The sequence below is a fragment of the Leptonychotes weddellii genome, chromosome X (assembly GCF_054177405.1).
Source record: "Leptonychotes weddellii isolate Sample4059 chromosome X, ASM5417740v2, whole genome shotgun sequence".
NCBI classification, from domain to species: Eukaryota; Metazoa; Chordata; class Mammalia; order Carnivora; family Phocidae; genus Leptonychotes; species Leptonychotes weddellii.
The window spans coordinates 69,022,639-69,045,201 of record NC_138385.1 but is presented as its reverse complement, the minus strand read 5'-3'; the positions used below and the strand labels follow the sequence as shown (position 1 = coordinate 69,045,201).

The window sequence follows — 22,563 nt, the reverse complement described above, 5'->3', positions numbered from 1 at the left end:
CGGGCTCCGCCAGACTTGAGGGTCTTGGGGCGGTGTCTTCCCCTTTCTCAGCCGTCGGGGAGGTGCCAGCAAGTAGGCATGGCCTTGGTGTGCCTTGTCCCCTCCCGCTGCCCCCGGGCGGCTCAGCGTTTGCTGGGCCAGGAGGCCGACTGCCAGATGGTCATCCCACCCGCGGCCTTGGGAGCCCGAGGAGGAGGTGGGGGGCAGGCACAGATTCTGCAGGGCACCGATAAGACGGGCAGAGGGACGTGCCCCCTCAGTCCCCGCAGCCTTGGCGGCTCTGCGCCTCGGGACCCGGGGTCCAGGCCTGTGCCCAGAGTGGCCCTGGGGCTTCATCCTTCTCGGGAAGGGCAGAACGTGGAGTGGGAGGGGGGCCAGGGCTGGGGGCAGGCTCCGCTGTGGGGATGACGGCCTATCACGGTTTCTGACTGCTCCTCAGGACCTGGCCTCTGAGGGGACGTTTCCCAGCCCCAGAGACGTTTCTGGACGTGGCGATTCCTCCGTCCCTGGCCCCGCAGTGCTGGGGGAAGCTGCATGGACGAAGGGAAGGACGAGGAGAGGGGAGGAGACGATGAAGGGGGTCAGAGCTGCGATTGGAGCCGAGAACTGGAAGCGCCTTAAAGAGACTGCGCGGTCCCCGCCCCCCTTCCCGCCAGCCTCAATGAATTAGAGCTGTGTTTCCCAAACTTGCCTGATCATAAGAATCCTCCCGGGCCCTAGTTAAAGATACAGGTTCCGGAGCACCTCCCTTCGCGATTCTGATTCAGTAGGTCTGCGGGCGGAGCCGAGGAATCTGTAATTTTAACACGCTCCCCACGTGATTCTCGTGAACAAGCAAGTTTGGGAAATACTGAATTAAAGGAAACGGGGCCTGGCTGCCGAAGCGGCCTCCGCTAGGGGGCTACGGCGGGAGGATTCCCGGGGGGCGTCGCCTGCTTCCGCCGCCGCCTCCTTCAGTGAAAGTCCCTTTTGGGTCCAGCTGTCACAGCCGCCGCGCTCCCTCAGGCCGGGCGGGGGACAGCCCAGGTCTGCGTGGCCCCCGGGCCGCCACGCCCAGTGGCCGCCCGAGCCCTGCGAGCAGGGGGAGGAGCCGCCGCCAGTGGAGGCGGAGGAGGTAGAGGAGGCGGAGACGGCGGAGACGGCGGAGAAGGCGGAGAGGAAGGTGGAGGCGGAGGCGAAGGTGGAGGGGAAGGTGGAGGCGGCGGGGAAGGTGGAGGCGGCGGGGAAGGTGGACGCCGCCGGGAAGGTGGAGACAGCGGAGGGTCCGGGCCGCCGGCTTGAGCTCAAGCTGGAGCCCGAGCCCGAACCCGAGCCGGTGCCGGAGGCGGAGCAGGAGCCGCAGGGGGAGCCGAAGCAGGAGCTGGAGGATGAGCACCCAGCGCGGAGCGGCGGTGGCGGCAGCGGCGACGAGGTTCCTCCCCCCACCCTTCCCTCCGACCCCCCGCGGCCCCCCGATCCCTCTCCGCGGCGCAGTCGTGCCCCCCGCCGCCGACCCCGGCCGCGGCCACAGACCCGGCTCCGTACCCCGCCGCAGCCTAGGCCACGGCCCCCGCCCCGGCCCCGGCCCCGGCGCGGCCCTGGGGGCGGATGCCTGGATGTGGATTTCGCTGTGGGTCCACCGGGCTGTTCCCACGTGAACAGCTTTAAGGTGGGAGAGAACTGGAGGCAGGAACTGCGGGTGATCTACCAGTGCTTCGTGTGGTGTGGAACCCCAGAGACCAGGAAAAGCAAGGCAAAGTCGTGCATCTGCCATGTGTGTGGCACCCATTTGAACAGACTTCACTCTTGCCTTTCCTGTGTCTTCTTTGGCTGCTTCACAGAGAAACACATTCACGAGCACGCCGAGACAAAACAACACAACTTAGCCGTAGACCTTTACTATGGAGGTATATACTGCTTTATGTGTAAGGACTATGTATATGACAAAGACATTGAGCAAATTGCCAAAGAAGAGCAAGGAGAAGCTTTGAAATTACAAGCCTCCACCTCAACCGAGGTTTCTCACCAGCAGTGTTCAGTGCCGGGGCTCGGTGAGAAATACCCAACCTGGGAGACGACCAAACCGGAGTTAGAACTGCTGGGACACAACCCAAGGAGAAGAAGAATCACGTCGAGCTTTACCATCGGCTTAAGAGGACTGATCAATCTTGGCAACACGTGCTTTATGAACTGCATCGTCCAGGCCCTTACGCATACTCCGATCCTGAGAGATTTCTTCCTCTCCGACAGGCACAGATGTGAAATGCCAAGCCCTGAGTTGTGTCTGGTCTGTGAGATGTCTTCGCTTTTTCGGGAGTTGTACTCTGGAAACCCATCTCCTCACGTTCCTTATAAGTTGCTGCACCTGGTATGGATACACGCCCGTCACTTAGCAGGATACAGGCAACAGGATGCCCACGAGTTCCTCATTGCGGCGTTAGATGTCCTGCACAGGCACTGCAAAGGTGATGATGCTGGGAAGGCCGCCAACAACCCCAACCACTGTAACTGCATCATAGACCAAATCTTCACAGGTGGCCTGCAGTCTGATGTCACCTGTCAAGCCTGCCATGGCGTCTCCACCACCATAGACCCATGCTGGGACATCAGTTTGGACTTGCCTGGCTCTTGCACCTCCTTCTGGCCCATGAGCCCAGGGAGGGAGAGCAGTGTGAATGGGGAAAGCCACATACCAGGAATCACCACCCTCACGGACTGCTTGCGAAGGTTTACGCGGCCAGAGCACTTGGGAAGCAGTGCCAAAATCAAGTGCGGTAGTTGCCAAAGCTACCAGGAATCTACCAAACAGCTCACAATGAATAAATTGCCTGTTGTTGCCTGTTTTCATTTCAAACGGTTCGAACACTCGGCCAAACAGAGGCGCAAGATCACTACATACATATCCTTTCCCTTGGAGCTGGATATGACACCATTTATGGCCTCGAGTAAAGAGAGCAGGATGAATGGACAGTTGCAGCTGCCAACCAATAGTGGAAACGATGAGAATAAGTATTCCTTGTTTGCTGTGGTTAATCACCAAGGAACCTTGGAGAGCGGCCACTACACCAGCTTCATCCGGCACCACAAGGACCAGTGGTTCAAGTGTGATGACGCCGTCATCACCAAGGCCAGTATTAAGGACGTGCTGGACAGTGAAGGGTATTTACTGTTCTATCACAAACAGGTCCTGGAACATGAGTCAGAAAAAGTGAAAGAAATGAATACACAAGCCTACTGAAGCGACACACAGACCTACCTGTAATGGAAGATGGCGGCACCCATACGACAACTGGCATCGAGATTTAAAGGACCTACTCGTGTGGCCCACGGGCCTGACAGAGTAAGAATTGAACAGTACAGTACCCAGTGTCTAAGAGGTCCTGGTTGGAAGAGAAATAGACGGGGCGGGAGAAGAGGCTCTAGTCTAAGCAGTCACTTGAAGGAAAATTCAATGGCAGGAATGCTCTAGGCGGGGAAGGCGGGAGCAGGGGAATCTTGACACTGGTACATATCCTATATTCCTCCAAAAGATTGTGTGGGAAAGTGTGGGGTGGGAGGGGGGTGGTGTGTGGGGGGGTGTGCCCTTGTAACCGTAAAACATCTTTCTCCATGGGTGTTTCAGCTTCAACTGACCAATCACATAACAGTTATATGTTTGGGGAGGCGGGGCAAGAAAAGTCTATACAAATGTAGCCCATGACCTATATGGGTATGAAAGCGGAAAAGTGGAGGAGGCAAGGATATCTCATTGACAAACACCTTTGCCAGTTTCTTTGTATTCGTGATTTTTTTGTGCTATTAAATGCAGTATTAAAAAAAAAAAAGAAAAGCCCACGGGGCTAGTGGAAGGAAGAAGGGGGCTTGTACAAGGGGAGCAATTGCTCCAAAAGTAGAGAAAACAAAACAAAACAAAAAATACTGTAAGATAAGTGACCAACACAGACAGGCCTCAGCTAAGAGTATAGTGTATGAGTGTTTAAAAAAAAAAAAGCTGTATGATATACTTGAGCAAATCAATGAACCTCTTTGCGATTGTTTTCTCATCTGTACAATGCAGATAATTCCTACCTTAAAGGGTTATTGTTAAAGATTAAATGATATAAAATGTGTCAAAGTATAAAGTAAAAGGCTTGGAACTTTGTAGGGGCTCAGTAAACGTTTGTTGGATCTGAAACTTCTTTGGACCAGGACCAGAATGCCTCAGAGGTGAGGGTCAGTCCTCCCTGAGACCCGTGGACAGAATGGACACGCATCGTGTCACATGCAGTCACACATACACACACTCGTACAACTCCCTCCCCAACACCCGACCTGGAGCCCCAAGGCAACGGACTCCATTTTTGTCCCCGTGTAAGGGCGTCAGAATCAGTGCCACACCGGGGCTCGGGGGGAGCGCCACAACTGTCTCCCAAAGTCATTCTGTCCATTTGGAAGACCATCGTGTTGTTTTCATGACTCAGCGCCCTAGTGACAGGACTCTCAGGGCCCGTAGGCTGCCAGGCTTCCACATGCGGGGGTCTGCTGGTCTTTGCCTTCCGCGAGCATTATGTGTGTTGCTGTAAGATTCACCTGCAGGCGTAGATCAGTACAAGGACTGTTTCCCAAAGCTCGCTGGTCCGCCAGCCCAGGGATATCGATGGAGTGGCACATTGGCCTCTTCCCTGATTCTCTCCGAGGGCAGAGCGGCCCGCGGAGAGCTAAGCCAGAACAGATGGGACAGATGGGATGTGCCCAGGAGGGGGTGAACACTGGTGGTTCTTTCTTTTCTCTTCAGCATCAGGTACAAAGGGACCTCTAACCTAGAAAATCTTGGGGGGAGGGAAACTGTGTATCAGACCCATGGGGCTTGGATCCACTGGCTCTGGGAAAAGGCTGCCCCCCCCCTCCCCCACAACCCAGGGCTTCCCAAGTCTATTTTCTGGTCCACTCATTTGGAAATATACATTTATTTATGCGGTTGTGGGTGCATCCCCAACTGGCTCATAGATTTTTCTGTAGGACAGGCGTTGTGTCTCCTCCCGTACCCCAGGCTGCATACTCGGCCCTTAGCACAGTTCCCGGCACAGGGTAAGTAGATCGTCAAAACACTAACTGGATGAATCAATGAAGCAATACACCTTCCTTTCATGACCGAATTTTTGCCAACACCCTGGGGGTGGGGGTGGCGCCCATGATCCTTAGGAGAACGTGTCAAAAGTGTTATTTTTGGTATCTTGTAGGATGGGGGAGATCAAACGATGAGAGGCCTCGGGTGTCCCTTGGCAACTCAATGCAGGGTACCTGGCTACTTCTTGGGATGTGTCTGGTAGCCCTGCCGGGAAGACAGCCACGTCCTTGTTCCTCATCTCTGCCACTGGAATAGTTCAGCCATGTGCCACCAGACTCTGACTGCTTGCAGAAACTCTCTTTTGCATTTTTCAGCTTTTTTATTCGGAAATATTTTAAACCCAGGGGAAAGTGGCAAAAATAAAAATAGTATAGAGAACGTCTGTATACCCTTTACCAGCTTCACCTATTGCTAACACTTTACCCCATTTGTGCTCTTGCTTACATGTATCCACACTCTCGTAAGTAAGCGTGTGTGTGTGTGTGTGTGTATCTGGACCATGTGATGGTAAATTACATGCATCATGGCCCTTCATGGCTAATGTACCTCAGCACGCATCGCCTACGAATGGGCATGTTCTCTCCATCACAGTATATAGTTAAGAGCGTCAGTAGATTTAACATTGACTCAATACTATTATCTGATCTCCCATCTGTACTTCAGTTTTGTCTGTTTGCCCAACGACATCCTTTACAGCGTTTCCCTCTCCATCGTAGGATCTGGTCTAGGGTGAGGTCTTGCTTTTAGTTGTCATGTCTCTTTAGCCTCCTTTAATCTGGAACACTTCCACAAACTTACTTTGTCTTGTGTGGCATTAGCATTTTCAATAGACTGTTCCTCATTTCGGGTTTGTCTGACGCAGAAACTGTCTTTTAAATACCCTGCACTCAGGAGTAGTGCTAAGAGCTGTGACTGGCCCGAGACTGCTGAAGCCCACCTCCCTGTCTCCGCTGGTGGAATGCAGAGACCACCAGAGGGAGCCGCTGCGCCTGGCCCTTCCTGACGTCCTCTGGAAAACACCATTGCCCTCAGCTACAGGGGAGCCATTCAAGCCCAGCCCTATGCCTCTACCTGTCACCAACCCCCAAATTGAGCCATGGAATGATTCAGGCATGTCTTCCACCTTGGGCAGGCACCGCCATGGTGGGGCCTTTTGGGGGAGGGGGACCAGTCTTGACACCTTTATCAACATTCCGTGGTGGGTACAGCAGCACTGGGGAGGGAGCTGGGAAGGGGTGAGTTCTTCTTAAACAGCTTTGGCGGGGCGGGGGGGGGGTGTGTGGCGCGCGTGGACACGAAGATGGGGCCCAGAATAAGTAAGGAAAAAAATGGGAGAGGTCAACGACAGATGGGTTTGTGACCCACGGGTGACTTTCAGACACAACTGGGCTATTTTACGTGATGGCTGGAATTCCTGTGTGGGCAAGAGCTGGTGAAACTTAAGCTAATTTTTAACTCAGACTCCATCTACTTCTACAAGCTGGGAAGGCCAGGGGAACTCAGTTCACACGTAGATTTATGATCTGGGCCCTGAAGGGCCCAGGCAACAGTTGAGTGCTCACCACGGGGGTCTTACCCACCCAGAGAGCTCAGAATGAGAGACCAAACAATGTGGTGCTTCCCTTTTACCCGTTATACATGCTTCCCACGGGTTTTTGGCCTAACCTGGTTCAACATTCAGGTCCCCACCAACTTCCCATTTCCTGGAGTAGCCAAATGCTGAAGCTCACTCTGGCCCACAGTTCACATACGTAACTGCCTCACTTCTTCCCCATCCCCAGGGAATCCTGATCAGGGATGCCATCAACCAAGAGGTCTTTTCCAATCAAGAAAACAGAGTGACCCCCATACAACTCATGTTGTCATAATGCAGTAGAGCTGATGCCAGGAACCTGTGTTCGTGCCAAATGTATATTCACACCCAGAAGTGAAGGCCCAGGTCCTCTGAGACTATGAAGCTCAGCGCCCACAGCCGAATATCATCACACACTGACCTTTCCCTGCAGGTGATCCGATACCATTTTTAAACTCTTGTATTAACGTCTCTCAATTATATAGGAAAACGCACATATCATAAGGGTGCAACTCGATGCACTTCTAGGAAGCGAACAGATCCCTGCAAACAACATCCAGGTCAAGAAATAGGACATTGCCCGTAAGTCAGGCCCCACTTCTGCTTCCTTCCAGTCAATAACCCCAAAGAGGAATCCCTATCCTGACTTCTTCCACTGTAGATTAGTGTTGCCTTTTTTATGCTTTCTATAAATGGAATTGTTCAGTATGTATACTTTTGTGTCTGGCTTCTTTTGCTCAGCATTTTAGGAGCTTCAGATCTGAAGTCCCTCTGTCAAGAAAAATTCTGAGGAGTGTCACTATTTCTGTCTAATGAGCCAAAAGTAAGAATCCATACTCCTCCTAGTGATTTCTGACATATTGAATCCATTAAAAGGGACCCAGGCTATTGCAAAGTTGGACCTCGAGAGTGTGTCTAATCTCAGGTCTAAGAAGATGGTGGACAGAAAACAGCCTTCCGGAGAATTTTGGGATAATTTAAGTACCCCAGAAATGTTGATCTTGGGCCCTGTTCTGTTTAATAATCTTGGACCCCAGCCCCATTCCAATAGCTCCTGAATGGGATACTCTATTCTGGTAAATCCTCAAACTTACACGGGCAGCAGAGTCACCGGGAGGGCTTGTTAATACACAGATTGCTGGGTCCTGCCCTCAGAATTTCTGATTTCCGTGGATCTGGGAGGGGGGCCCGAGAATTTGTATTTCTAACACATTCTCCGGGGATGCCTCTGGTTCTGGGATCATGCTTTGAGAACCAGTGATCTATTCAGTTCGTTTTCCCACTGTGGTCCTTGGAGCCCAAGGAGTCTGTGAAGATGCTCCAGGGAGCACCTTGGGGAGCACCCAGGGGAGCAAGAGGGAGGGTACATTGGTGAAGATCAGGAACTCTTAACCCCACTTTGACCAGAGCAGCTCCCTTCTTATTTATTTTAGATCTTGGGGTTCCAAGTAATACTTGAAGAAAAAGTTCTGCCACTAAAATTTGTAAAAGCTGAAAATCTCAGCGCTAAGGAGCTGTAGACCCTAAGGGAATGATGTCTTTAAACTACATGGGTGGTGTATCTGGAAAATAATCCAACATGCTACCGAGACCTGGCCTCCTGTGTGCTCTTAATCTAGATGGTGCTGAGGGGAGCTTAATTTCCTTGGAACTTCCAGAGGTGCAGATTTATGAGGATGGAAGTGATAAGGGAAAATGCTTAATTATAAATAAGGTGCCAAGTCATACGTATAAAGAATTTTTTTTTCCTGGCAAGATAGCGCACGAAGATGACATGAATAACACTCGCCAACTATGAACACAGTAACACGAGATAAACCATAACAAAAGTTTTAATTTATAGCTGACCTTTAAAAAAAGTAAGAATCTGCAGAGAAACCAAAGGTAAAATTAAAGCCAGGCTAGTAATTGTCAGCGGACCCTGTAATTGCCCACTGTGGTGTTGGTCCCTAGGGGCCAGGGGCTTAGAGCTGAGAATCAAATGCCCACGTGGGTACTGACAACTCAGCCTCAAGTCGACCAGAGGCAGAGAAGCTGTGACTGAAACCTCCGGATAAAGCCCTTAGTAGCTCCTCTGTTACAACGGATTTGGAAAGTGAGCAGCTAAAAACTCTATGCTCTCTCCAGAGCCACCACAAGAAATAAAAACCCCAGGCTTATGTTATATGTGGATGTGGGGGTCTAAGCGTACCCTGTTGTGTGTTATGGAAACCACATGCTGGAAAATTAAAATAAAAATGGGAGCAGAACCATCCAAACCTCTAGAACCCCAGCAAGGGGCAAAAATCGTAACTTTTTACAGCCCAGAGCACATGGAACTTCACGGAAAAAGATAATGGCTGTGAATAGGGGTTCAGAAACAAACAGTAGAAATCTTGTACTTGCAAAAGAAATGGCACACCAGAAAGGAGAGTCACCAGTTGTCACAAGGAGTAGAATTAGCATCCCCAAGGAATCCTGATGAGAACTGTTAGTCTTTTTTTTGAGAGGGAAATAAGGAGATTTTCAGGGGGGAAAAAAAAAAACTAAGAAAGTTTAGCAATAATAGACTGTCATTAAATAACTATTGAACAATATACTTCAGGAAGAAGGAAACTGAAATCAGGAAGAAGGGGTGACTAGGAGGCAAGGAACAGTGAACAAAAATTGGGAAATATGGGGAAATCTAAGTAAGCATTTGAGGTATAAAACAACAAAAATGGGGCGCCTGGGTGGCTCAGTCGTTAAGCGTCTGCCTTCGGCTCAGGTCATGATCCCAGGGTCCTGGGATCGAACCCCGCATCGGGCTCCCTGCTCGGCGGGAAGCCTGCTTCTCCCTCTCCCACTCCCCCTGCTTGTGATCCCTCTCTCGCTGTGTCTCTCTCTGTCAAATAAATAAATAAAATCTTAAAAACAACAACAACAACAACAACAACAACAACAACAAAAACGTTGAATGAGATGGAGGTATAAAAAACGAGTTGGCACCAAAAACATTGGAGCACAAAGACATCAAGACAGCAGGAGACCATTAATATTTAAAGCATTCTAAAGCTCTCGTATTGTTTGGGAGAAGGGTACGGATATTGCCTGAATTTGGACCTTGTTGAGTATAAATGTTTAAACATTTAAGGATATGGGCTTCTGGTTTCTGGCAATGGCAGGCTTGGTTCTTTGATATTCAACTGGCCTATTGAAGTAATGAGGTATGCTGCCTAAAATCTTTCAAAACTACTTTAAAAGCCCTGAAGAGCCGAGAGGACAGACGAAAACTTCCAGGCCAAATTGGGATGAAAGCTTGTAACCAGACAGGTAAACAGAATATGGGCACCCCCCCCCCCACAAGCCAGTTTGCTCTGAGGGCGTTTGCCTCCATTGCCCACATGCGCTTTGATTCAGTGACCACACAGGGCTAGAGAGAGAGAAGTTAAGGGCCAGCCCACGGGTCAGAGTTTAATAGGAGAACCTCTCCACATTGAGCTGAGATCCCAAGGGCCTACATCAGCTGCATAAGGGCCAGCCAGAATGTAACATGCACTTGTCCCAACAATCCTAGAGAAATGGTACAGAAGCCGGCCTTGGCACCAAGCAGAAATCTCTTGCTAAAAAGTAAGGGGAAAGGGGCACCTGGGTGGCTCAGTCGGTTAAGCGACTGCCTTCGGCTCAGGTCATGATCCTGGAGTCCCAGGATCGAGTCCCATATCAGGCTCCCTGCTCTGCGGGGGATCTGCTTCTCCCTCTGACCCTCCCCCCTCTCATGCTCTCTCTCTCTCTCTCATTCTCTCTAATAAATAAAATAAAATATTAAAAAAAAAAAGTAAGGGGAAAAAAAAGAGGACGGGGTGCATATACCTTTTTGAATTGGTGTTTTCGTTTTCTTTGGGTAGATATCCAGTAGTGGGATTACTAGTTCATATGGTATTGTATTTTTAATTTTTTTGAGGAACCTCCACACTGTTTTCCCCCTGTGGCTGCACCAATTTACATTCCCACCAACAGTGCACGAGGGTTCCTTTCTCTCCACATCCTCGCCAACACTTGTTGTTTCTTATGTTTTTGATTCTAGCCATTCTGACAGGCGTAAGGTGATACCTTGTTGTGATTTTGCTTTGTATTTCCATGATGATTAAGGATATTGGGCATCTTTTCATGTGTCTGTTGGTCACCTGCATGTCTTCTTTGGAAACAAATGTTTATTCAGGTCCTCTGCCCATTTTTAATTTTTTATTGATTTTATTTTTATTTCTTTAAGATTCTCCAGTAAGTTTATTTTGTGAACCTTTTGTATTTTAAGTTTTATTGGCTTACATTGTTATAAAGAGAAAAAAATGTATACAGTCTTGAACACTGAACTATTTATCATTTTAATATGAATTCAGATATATTTTGTTTATTTCCAATTGACCTTCAGCTCATGAGTTTAGTATTGTTTTGTTTCTTTCTTTCTTTCTTTCTTTCTTTCTTCTTTCTTTCTTTCTTTCTTTCTTTCTTTCTTTCTTTCTTTCTTCTTTCTTCTTTCTTTTATTAACATATAATGTATTATTTGTTTCAGAGGTACAGGTCTGTGATTCAACAGTCTCACACAATTCACAGTGCTCACCATAGCACATACCCTCCCCAATGTCCATCACCCAGCCACCCCATTCCTCCCACCTCCCTCCACTCCAGCAACCCTCAGTTTGCTTCCTGAGATTAAGAGTCTCTTATGGTTTGTCTCCCTCTCTGGTTTCGTCTTGTTTCATTTTTCCCTCCCTTCCCCTATGATCCTCTGTCTTGTTTCTCTAATTCCTCATATCAGTGAGATCATATGATACTTATCTTTCTCTGATTGACTTATTTCGCTTAGCATATAGTATTATTCTTGCCACCCCATTCCACCCTGTCACTGAGTCAAAAGAGTTCAAGTTACATACACAAAACACACATGTAAACAGACACAAACAAGCCTTTTGTAAAGTAAATAAATCTTTTATAATGTAAACAACTTCCTTTTCGGAACTTTCTATATCCAGTTCAAGTCTCTTCTGAAATTGGGATATTCACACTTATTAGACACAGTCTTTATAAAGCAAAGTGGTAATCTTCTTTCTTTTAAAGACCTTTCTTATTTTTTTATTTATGAGACATATAGTGCGTGTGAGCACAAGCAGGGGGAGGGGTGGAAGGAGAGGGAGAAGCAGACTCCACACTGAGCCGGGAGCCTGACATGGGCCTCGATCCCAGGACCCTGGGATCATGACCTGAGCCAAAGGTAGATGCTTAACCGACTGAGCCACCCAGGCGCCTAGTTTTTTTTAAAGCATAGTTGGAATACTGACCACATTCTAGGCTATAAAACAAGTCTCAATACATACCACAGCATTAGTTTCATTCAGACTACATTTCCTGATTACAATGAAATTAAGTTAGAAATAAAAAGCAACCATAGCTGCAAAAACTTGTAAAGGGTTTTTTGGAATGTTTAAAAAACGTTTTTGTGTAACTCATGGATTAAAGGCAAATCATAATGTGAATTAAAAAGTACTTAGAACTGGGTCGCCTGGGTGGCTCAGTCATTAAGCGTCTGCCTTCGGCTCAGGTCATGATCCTAGGGTCCTGGGATTGAGCCCCGCATCGGGCTCCCTGCTCAGCGGGGAGCCTGCTTCTCCCTCTCCCACTCCCCCTGCTTGCGTTCCCTCTCTCACTGTGTCTTTCTCTGTCAAATAAATAAATAAAATCTTTAAAAAAAAAAACAAACTTCTGAGATATAGTTGAAGCAAAACTTAAAGGGAACTGTATGGCCTTGAAAGCTTTTTATTAGAAAAAAGGCTCAAACTTAATGATTTAAGCACCTGATTCAAGAAGTTAGAAAAGTAGCAACAAATTAAACCTAATGAGAGCAAAAGAAAAGGCATAACCTATATACGACTGTGAAGTGATGAAATAGAAAACAAGAATGCAGTAGAGAAGATCAATAAAACCAAAACTTCGTTCTTTGAAAAGACAAACCTCTGGCAAGATTGAACAAGAAAACAAAAGAGAAGGCGTAAGTGAATAATATTGAGAATGAATAGAGGGACAAAACTGCAGATACTATGGAGATTTTTAAATAATTTAAAAATACTACAAACAGTTTTCTACCAATAAATATAAAGTTATAGATGAAATGAACAATTTTCTAGAAAATATAACTTTGCAAAACTTATTTAAGAAGAAATAGAAAGCCTAAAAGATATATACAAATACAAGTCTTCTGGGGCACCTGGGTGGCTCAGTCATGAAGCATTTGCCTTCGGCTCAGGTCATGATCCCAGGGTCCTGGGATCGAGCCCTGCACTGGGCTCCCTGCTCGGCGGGAAGCCTGCTTCTCCCTCTCCCACTCCCCCTGCTTGTGTTCCTTCTCTCGCTGTGTCTCTCTCTGTCAAATAAATAAAATAAAATCTTAAAAAAACAAAAACAAAAACAAATACAAGTCTTCTGCTGAGGTGGGAGACAGGAAGCTGTATGGCTAAAGATGGAGAGAGGAGGCAGGTTCTGGGTCTAATATCTTCTTCTTTTTTTGGAAAGAACTGACCCTTTAATTTATTGAGGACTTATGACAATGTCAAGAATTGTGCTAAACACATGCATTATCTCTCTGGATCTTTACAATAACTCTTTGAGATTCTATTATTATAATCTACATTTTTAAATTGAGATAAAATTCACATCCCATAAAACTCACCCTTTTAAAGTGTACAGTTTGGTGGATTTTAGTATATTCACAGGATTACACAACCATCACCATTATCTAACTAATCCCAGAACATTTTTGTCATCCCCAAAGGAAACCCTGTCCACTCTCATTCCCTTTTCCCCTCAACCCCATGCAACCACTAATCTAAATTCTGGCTGTATGGATTTGCCTATTATGGACACCTCATATACATGGAATCATACAATATGTGGCATTTTGTGTCTGGCTTCTTTCACTTCACATAGGGTTTTCAAAATTCACCTATGTTGTAGAGTGTAGCTGGATAATATTCCTTCTGTAGCCAGATAATATTCCAGTGCATAGATTTGCCACATTTTATATTTCCATTCATCAGTTTAGGGTCATGCCCTTCAGGTGGGAAGCAGTCAGCTTGACAAAAACTTCCTACCACAGTTGTAGATGAACTCAAAGATGGGCCAAATGGTATGGGACAGGGCATTAACATCACTCCATTCAAGAGAGTTTACAACAGACTATTAGAACTAATAAAAGAGAGTTCAACTGTGTTGCTGGAGACGAGATTAGTGTACAAAAATTAAGCATGCTTATATACCAGCAATAACTTATTAGAAATTTTTTTTAAACTTTCACAATAGCAACAAAATGCATAAGGTTTCTAAGGATTATCTAACCAAAGATGCAAAACGTATATGGAAGGTGTTAAAATTTTCATTGTAGGGGTGCCTGGGTGGCTCAGTTGGTTAAGCGTCCAACTCTTGGTTTCTGCTCAGGTCATGATCTTGTGGTTGTGAGATCGAGCCCCGCATCTGGCTCAGCGATCAGCATGGAATCTGCTTCAGATTCGTTCTCCCTCTCCAACCCACTCACTTTCTCTCTTGAATAAATAAATAAAATATTAAAAAAATAAAATAAAATTTTCATTGTAACACATAAGTATTACCTTAAAAATGGAGAAATGCAGCATGTTCACAGATATTAAAAATCTCACTAATGTAAAATTCAAAGTAAATCAATAAAAATCCCCAAAGGTTTTTTTCATCTAACTAGAAAAACAAATTTTAGGATTCATATGGAAAAACAAATGGCCAAAGACAGCCGGAATAATTCTGAAGGAGAAGAAAGTACAGGACATAGACAGATCAATGGAGCAGAATAAATAATAAAAAAAAAAATCCACACATATATGGAAGCTTGGTATTCAACAGGGGTAGCATTACAAATTAGTGGGTAAAGATAGATCATTTAATAAATCTGCTGGGGCAATTGTCTACCCACATGGAAAAATTTAATTCAGCCAGTATTTGACGTCAAAACACCCCAAAAAAACTTTCAGATAAAGACCTATATGTGAAAAAAACAGAACTTTAAAACTTTCAAAAGAAAATATAGGAGAGGGATGCTTGGGTGGCTCAGCCAGTTAAGCGGCTGCCTTTGGCTGGGGTCATGATCCCTGCGTCCTGGGATCAAGCCCTGAGTGGGGCTCTCTCCCTCTCCACCCCCTCCTGCTCATGCTCTATCTCTCGCTATCTCTCTCTCACTCTCTCAATAAATAAATAAAATCTTTAAAAAAAAAAAGAAAATATAGGAGAACATTATAACCTCAGGATCTCCTAAACAGAACACAACAAGCAAAAAACACAACACAAAATATTTTTGATATAACTTGAAGCCAACAAAATCTTATTTGCTTTGTATATAAGTTCTATATAAATTCCCTCTCTATATTTATATGTAAGTTCTATCATTTCCTTGGAGAATAAAGTTTTGTTTATTATTGCAAGAGCAAATTCTGTTAATTTCATACAAGCTGTTAATTTTATGTCAAAAACCAATCAAGAAATTTCAAATAGTTAAATGGGGACTTAGGTTGGCCTTTAATGCCAATATTAAGAGACTATATTAGCTAGATAATTTTAGGAAAGGCATTATATGCTTTTTGAACTAACAGATGTGTATGTTATTTTACATAATAGTCCAAGGCACAATAACAGATATTTGATTATATAATAATTTTATTATACAAAGACAAGAGTTGTTTGTTTATAGAGCATTCATGTTAAACAAAATAATTTTTAAAATTATATTTAATTTTTAGCTGCTGAATCCCATTTAGACTATAAATCTTTCATGAAAAAGAGAATTTCTCATGTCTTGTGAAGATGGAATAAAAGCAAACTGTCATCTTTTCCATCGTCAAAATTTCATGTGATGGAAAAATCCCAAAATCTTGTACAACAATATTCACTATAAATCTTCAGTTCAGCTTTAATAAAGATTATAAAGAGTTCAAAGAAAGGGAAAAAGGTTAGAGAAAAATGAGAAGCCCCTCAAATATCTCATTCTTTCATTGATCTCAATTTAAAGTGAGTATTTAGTACTGAACATATGTGCCCTAGTGTGCATAGAAAGAGTCCAGCTGCTGACAGTGCTGAGAAATTCATATTCTTGCATTATGTCAAATTGTTCATAATAATATTCAAAATAATATTCAGTAATAATATTGTAATTGTAAAAATGCTTACTGATAAAATTTCAGAAGTACGGGGTGCCTGGGTGGCTCAGTCGGTTAAGTGTCTGCCTTCAGCTCAGGTCATGATCTCAGGGTCCAGGGATTGAACCCTGCATCAGGCTCCACACTCAGTGGGGAGTCTGCTCCAGAATTCTCTCTCTCACTGTGCCCCTCCCCCTGCTCTTGCTCTTGCTTGCTCTCTCTCTCTCCAAAATAAATAAATCTTTAAAAAAATTTCAGAAGTATTCTTGTATTCCAGGAGTTTATTCTATGGTAATGATATTCAGCTTTGGCCTTAACTTTGAATGTCATTCGTATATGTTCTGTGTACCTCTATTACCCAGAATATAAAAATCTCTTTTATAAAGCAGTAAGAAGGACGCACAAACCAATGGAAAAAAAAATGAGCAACAGATGAATAGGTGATTTGCGGACCAGGAAACTCAGCTGGACAATATTCAATTGTACTAGTAATTAGGAAATTCAAATTAAACAATATCGATTTACCATTCTCATACTCATCAGATTGGAAAATTTTAAAAGTCCGACAATACCAAGTTGGCATTGGCAAGGATGTTAGAGTAACTGGGATTTCCATATACTCCTGGTCGGAATATATATTGGTACCACTTTAGAGAACAATTTGGAGGGTTTTTTTTGTTTTTTGTTTTCTCTCACAGGTTTTGAGAGGGACGTGGTACCAGCTACCTACTGAGCTTCTAGGCATAAACCCTAGAGAACTCTTGCACACAGAATATTGCTTTCATAGTAAAATTTCCACCAGTGAGTGAAGGGATGAACAAATGTTGGTATGTTAACAGAATGGAATGCTTTATAGAAATGAAAGTCAATTAACTTGATCTATATGTACCACCTGGATAAACCCTACAAACATAATATTGAGTAAAAAAAACAAGTTTGGGAGTGTTACGTAGAGTTTGATATTGTTTATGTAGATGTAAAAATTATACCAAACAGTACAGTTTTTATGGACACATAGTGGAAGTATAGAAACATTGATAGGAAGAATAAAAACTAATTTCAGAATCATGGTTACCTAGAGGGAGGGAGGGAAAGTATCTGAAAGGAGTACAAAGAGGGCCTCATCTGTATCTGGAACATTTTATTTCTTTAAAAAGAAAAACAAGGGGCGCCTGGGTAGCTCAGTCGTTGGGTGTCTGCCTTCGGCTCGGGTTATGATCCCAGGCTCCTGGGATCGAGTCCCGCATCGGGGTCCCTGCTCGGCGGGAAGCCCGCTTCTCCCTCTCCCATTCCCCCCTGCTTGTGTTCCCTCTCTCGCTGTGTCTCTCTCTGTCAAATAAATAAGTAAAATCTTTAAAAAAAAAAAAAAGAAAAACAATTTATGTAAATATGCCCCAAATAACAAAATTTAGGGTACACGGGTATTTGTTATCATATTCTGTGCACTTTTCCATATGTTTGAAATATTTCATTATAAAAGCATGATTTATTGCTCTAGCCCACATAAGCAATGCCAAAAGACTGATAAAAAACTGTGAAAAATAGTTACAACTCATATTACACAGGGTTTATTTTCCTGAAATACAAAGAACTCCTACAAATCTATACGAAAAAGACCACAATAAAAATGCGGGCAAAGAATATTGAGTATTCACAGAGAAAGAAAAAATATTGCCCGTACACATAAATGATTCTCATCCTTAGTCATAACAAGAGAAATGCAAATTAAGACTAAGTTGAGATGCCATATTTTATATATTAGATTGGCAAGTATAAAAAAAGCCTGCTACCCACCAAAGTGGTGAGGATGTGGAGAGACAAGACAGAGAGATATCCTTGGTAGCTATTAATCTGATACAGACACTGTGTAGAGCAATTAGTCATCTACCAAAATTACATATTCACATTCTTATACCAAGCAATTCCATTTGCAGGAATTTATCCTATAGATGTCCTTGCATACATGCAAAATGATGTATAAAGTTATTTATTGCAGCATTGGGGACAACCTACATGTCTATCAACAGAGGTCTGGTTAAATAAATTATGGTACCCCTATACAATAGACTAAAATGAAGCTGTTAGAAAGCAAGTAAACTCTTGGGGTGCCTGGGTGGCCCAGTCGGTTAAGCATCTGATTCTTGGTTTCTGCTCAGGTCTGACTTTAGGGTAGTGAGATCGAGCCCTGCGTCAGGCTCTGCGCTTAGCGCAGAGTCTGCTTGAGTTTTTCTCTCCCTTTCCCTCTGCCCCTCGCCCCTGAGTGCTCTCTTTCTCTCTCTAAAAGAAATAAGTCTTTAAAGAAACCCAAACTCTTTACGTATTCATACGGAATAATTGGCAAGACATATTAAATGAAAAAAAGCAGAGTGCAGAATAGTTAGTATGAAATGCCACCATCACATGTGAATATATTATCTATCCCAGAGTTATGGTTTTAATTATATAAGCTGTGTATGTGTACCTAGCATTAATGTCTGTCCACAAACTTGCGTGAAATAAAGGTAGCTAGGTTTTCAATAATTAAGTCTAATTTCTGTCCCTGAGCCTTCACTTCACCAGTAATACTATTTCAGACCTATCCACATCTACCACCCAAATCCAGATATTTTCTTTTCTTTTTCTTTTTTTTAAAGATTTTATTTATTTATTTGAGAGAGAGAGAATGAGAGAGAGAAAGCACATGAGAGGGGGGAGGGTCAGAGGGAGAAGCAGACTCCCCGCCGAGCAGGGAGCCCGATGCGGGACTCGATCCCGGGACTCCAGGATCATGACCTGAGCCGAAGGCAGTGGCTTAACCAACTGAGCCACCCAGGCGCCTCCCAAATCCAGATATTTTAGATAGCGCCAGGATATTGGAGATTGGCAGCTGGTCTTCAATCATCTGTCCACATGGTTTGCCACCGAATAAACCTTGGGCCTCCCAGTTCCGTGAAGTCTGCTGGCTATCTAATGAATCTGTGCCATGTTGGGACATGTAACTTTCATAATGCTACCTATGGTACCATCTGCTGAGATGTACCACACAGCAATACAGAAAAAAGTATGATCATGGCTGATCAGATAGGTAGATAGACAGATAGATAGATAATAGATAGATAACTACTATGTGCCAGACATTGTACTGATCACTGGGTATGTAGCAGTGAACAAAACATGTGAAAATCCCTGATTTAAAGAGACTGTATTCTGGAGGAAAAGGAGAAGCCTTGACTCCACAGTACTTTTATGAGGCGGCTGGAGTGGAGGTTGAAGCCCATCTTGCCAGTGGAGTCCCAGACAGGGTTTGGGGGTTGGTAGGAATGAAAAGTGAGATTGAAAATAGGGGAATGAATTATAGATCTGTGTCTGGAACAGCTGAGTCTGTTGTCCCCGCCCCTACCACACCCGCTGCCCCTGGTTGCAAATAACACATAAGCAACCCAGCAAAAACTGGAAGGCTCTTTTATAAAGATATTGTGTCGTCAAGGGCTTGAATCACATGAATCTGATGAATCAGCGGCATGGGCAGGGGAGAGGTGGGGGGAGGGCAATGGGAGCATTCCCTGGGGGGAGGAGTATTTTATCACCGATATTATTTAGAATTGCTGATGCTTGGGGATAAAAAGCACACTGACTTTCAGTTGTTTATTATTTTTAAATTATCTAAGGGCAATACACCCCTACATTGCCTCACCACCCAGTGCAGAAAGCTGTTCCCACCACCTTTGCCCTTGGTAAGGAATGACAAAGATAAGGGAGAGATGTTCTCCTAGAGCAAATAAGCTGATGTAACTCGAGATAGAGTATTTGATACAATAAACCTACGTCAAGGATGTGGGCTGCTTTATAGTGTCTTCAACAGGTAGCCAGCCCATCAAAATATGAATGGTAATCCAAAAGGAACCCGTTGAGGGCGCCTGGGTGGCTCAGTTGTTTAAGCGACTGCCTTCAGCTTAGGTCATGATCCTGGAGTCCCGGGATCGAGCCCCGCATCGGGCTCCCTGCTCAGCGGGGTGTCTGCTTCTCCCTCTGACCCTCCCCCTTCTCATGCTCTCTCTCTCTCAAATAAATAAATAAAATCTTTAAAAAAACAAAACAAACAAAAGGAACCTGTTAAAGTCCTATGCATAGAAACTGGCGGAGAAATGAGGAAAAGAGAAAGGAACATAAGAAACAGGCAAACAGGGGTGCCTGGGTGCCTCAGTCGATTAAGTATCTGCCTTCAGCTCAGGTCATGATCTCAGGGTCCTGGAATCGAGCCCAGCACCGGGCTTCCTGCTCCCTCTGCCCCTCCCCCCGCTTGTGTACTCTCTTTCTCTCTCTCAAATAAATAAAATCTTAAAAAAAAAAAAAAAGAAACAGGTAAATGAAGAGCATACACAATTAGAAGGTTTACCAAGGAAACACTGGAAGTATTGCAGATATCATGATGGTATATAGCTGTTATAAATATAATAATGGTATGTAGTTATTATAGGTATCGCGAAGGCTCTTAAAAAGAACACAGTCAAGGGGAACTTGAGTGTCTCAGTCTGTTAAGCATCTGCCTTTGGCTCAAGTCATGATCCCAGGGTCCTGGGATCGAGTCCCATATCGGGCTCCTTGCTCCGCGGAAAGCCTGCTTCTCCCTCTCCCACTCCCACTCCTCCTGCTTGTGTTCTCCCTCTCTTTTATCAAATAAATAAATAAAATCTTTAAAAAGGGGGGGCACAGTCAAGAAATACAAGGGTTCAAAGAAGATATGTCAGACAGGAGGGGATTAAGAAAACAAGTTTATAAATCTCAAGACAAGATAGAAAAGAAAAATAAATTACAAAGCCACATTAGAAGCAAGCAAGTGATCAAACCCCACAACTGAAAAGATAGAAACATTGTGAAAAGGCTCAAGGAAAGGACACTGAGCAAAATGAAAAATATCAATAGCGCCACGATGATAGAACTACAGCTGATAATCAGGTAGATGACGCTGATGAACGGAATTCTTCATCCCATCTCAGATACATAACGGCCGGACACATGGAAATAAAATATATATATACCCATGTTCAGAATCAAGAAAGGGAAATCCCCAAGTACCAGAGACAAAAAGGGAAGGCAAAGCTAGATCAGCGACCCTGAGCTGAAGCAGAAAATGACCTAAGAGGGTATCAGATTTTGGCATACACTAGCAACAATAATGAAAGAGGGGGTCTGGTGACCCCTGGAGATCTCCAAGATCCTTTCCAGGGTCCACAGAGTCAAAACTATTTTCACAATAATACTGAGATTTTATTTGAATTTATCACTCTCAAGTACACAGCAGAGGTTTCCTGAAGCTACTTGACCTATGATATCACAACAGATTAAATGGAGATTGACTCCAGCTGTCTTCTATTAAGCCAGACATGATAGAGATTTGCAAAAATGTAAAACAATGAGATTACGTGTTTTGCCCATTTTGAAATATATGGAATAGTTTATTTTTTATTACAAGTATGCTATTTATGTAACATGTTTTCAGCATTTTTTTAAACGAATTAACAAATTAATATTAAAATTTTTTTTATCATTTTCAACTTCCACTGTGGCAAAAATTGAGAGATTATAACCCCACATAAACAAAAACTATTTAGGATGTGTAAGAATTTTTTATTTTTATTTTAACATTAACATATAGTAAAATTGACTTTGTTGGAAGGCAGTTTGGTGAATTTTAACACTTGTGTATGTTCATGTAAACATCACCACAACCAGAATAAAAAAACAGTTCTTTTACTCCCAAAACTCCCTTGTGCTAAAAAAACAGACCCTTAACTGTAGAGAGCAAACTGATGATTAGCAGAGGGGAGGTGGGTGGGGGATGGATGATATAGGTGCTGGGGATCTCCCTCTGCCCCTCCCTGCTCCCTCTCTAAAAAAATACAATACAATACAATACAATACAATACAATAAAAACAAATGAGCCTATAAAAAAAACCTCCCTTGTGCTATCCCTTTGTCATACTTACTTCCCCCGCCCACCCGCTGACTGAAGCTCTGATAACTACCGATCTGTTCTGTCACTGTTATTACATCTTTTTGAAAATGGAATCATTTAATATGTAACCTTGTGAGGCTTGATTCTTTCAGCATAATGCCTTCGAGATCCATTCAAGTTGAGATCCATCAATAGTTCATTCTTTTTTATTGCCAAGTAGTACCGCAGTTTGTTTATCCATTCACCCGCAGAAGAACATTTGGGTTATTTCTACCTTGGGGCTATCACAAATCAAGCTGTTATGAACATTCATGTACAGGTTTCATGTGAATATTTCTCTAAGGTAAATATCCAGGAATGAGAGTGCAGGATCATATGATGAGTATATGTTTAACTTTATGAGAAAAAACCCCTTTAAACTGTTTTCCCAAGTGGCTATAACATTTTGCATGCTGAAGAGCACTATAAAAAAGTTCCAGTTGCTCTGCATTCTTGCTGGCAGTTGGTTTTGTCAGTATTTTTTATTTTACTTTTTTAAAAAAAATCTTTTCTTCTTTTATTATTTATTTATTTATTATTTTTTTAAAGATTTTTCTTTATTTGGGGCGCCTGGGTGGCTCAGTCGTTGAGCGTCTGCCTTCGGCTCAGGTCATGTTCCCGGGGTCCTGGGATCGAGCCCCGCGTCGGGCTCCCTGCTCCGCGGGAAGCCTGCTCCTCCCTCTCCCGCTCCCGCTGCTTGTGTTCCCTCTCTCGCTGTATCTCTCTGTCAAATAAATAAAATCTTAAAAAAAAAAAAAAAAA

At 44.1% G+C, this 22,563-nt stretch overlaps 1 protein-coding gene and 1 long non-coding RNA gene across 2 annotated transcripts in view; one reads left to right on the top strand and one right to left on the bottom strand.

Annotated features, from left to right (window-relative positions):
- The window catches only part of LOC145717856 (uncharacterized), a 72,558-nt gene that overhangs the window by 10,656 nt on the left and 39,339 nt on the right, over positions 1-22,563 (bottom strand). The gene's annotated exons all lie outside the window — the stretch shown is intronic.
- USP27X (ubiquitin specific peptidase 27 X-linked) lies at positions 883-4,120 on the top strand. Its single transcript, XM_006743010.3, has one exon. It carries the CDS (start codon positions 1,901-1,903, stop codon positions 3,215-3,217), a length of 1,317 nt encoding a protein of 438 aa, XP_006743073.2. The 5' UTR covers positions 883-1,900; the 3' UTR covers positions 3,218-4,120.

What these genes read in the sequence shown, in the direction of transcription:
- USP27X (XM_006743010.3), top strand. Translation starts at nt 1,901, where the DNA reads ATGTGTAAGGACTATGTATATGACAAAGACATTGAGCAAATTGCCAAA.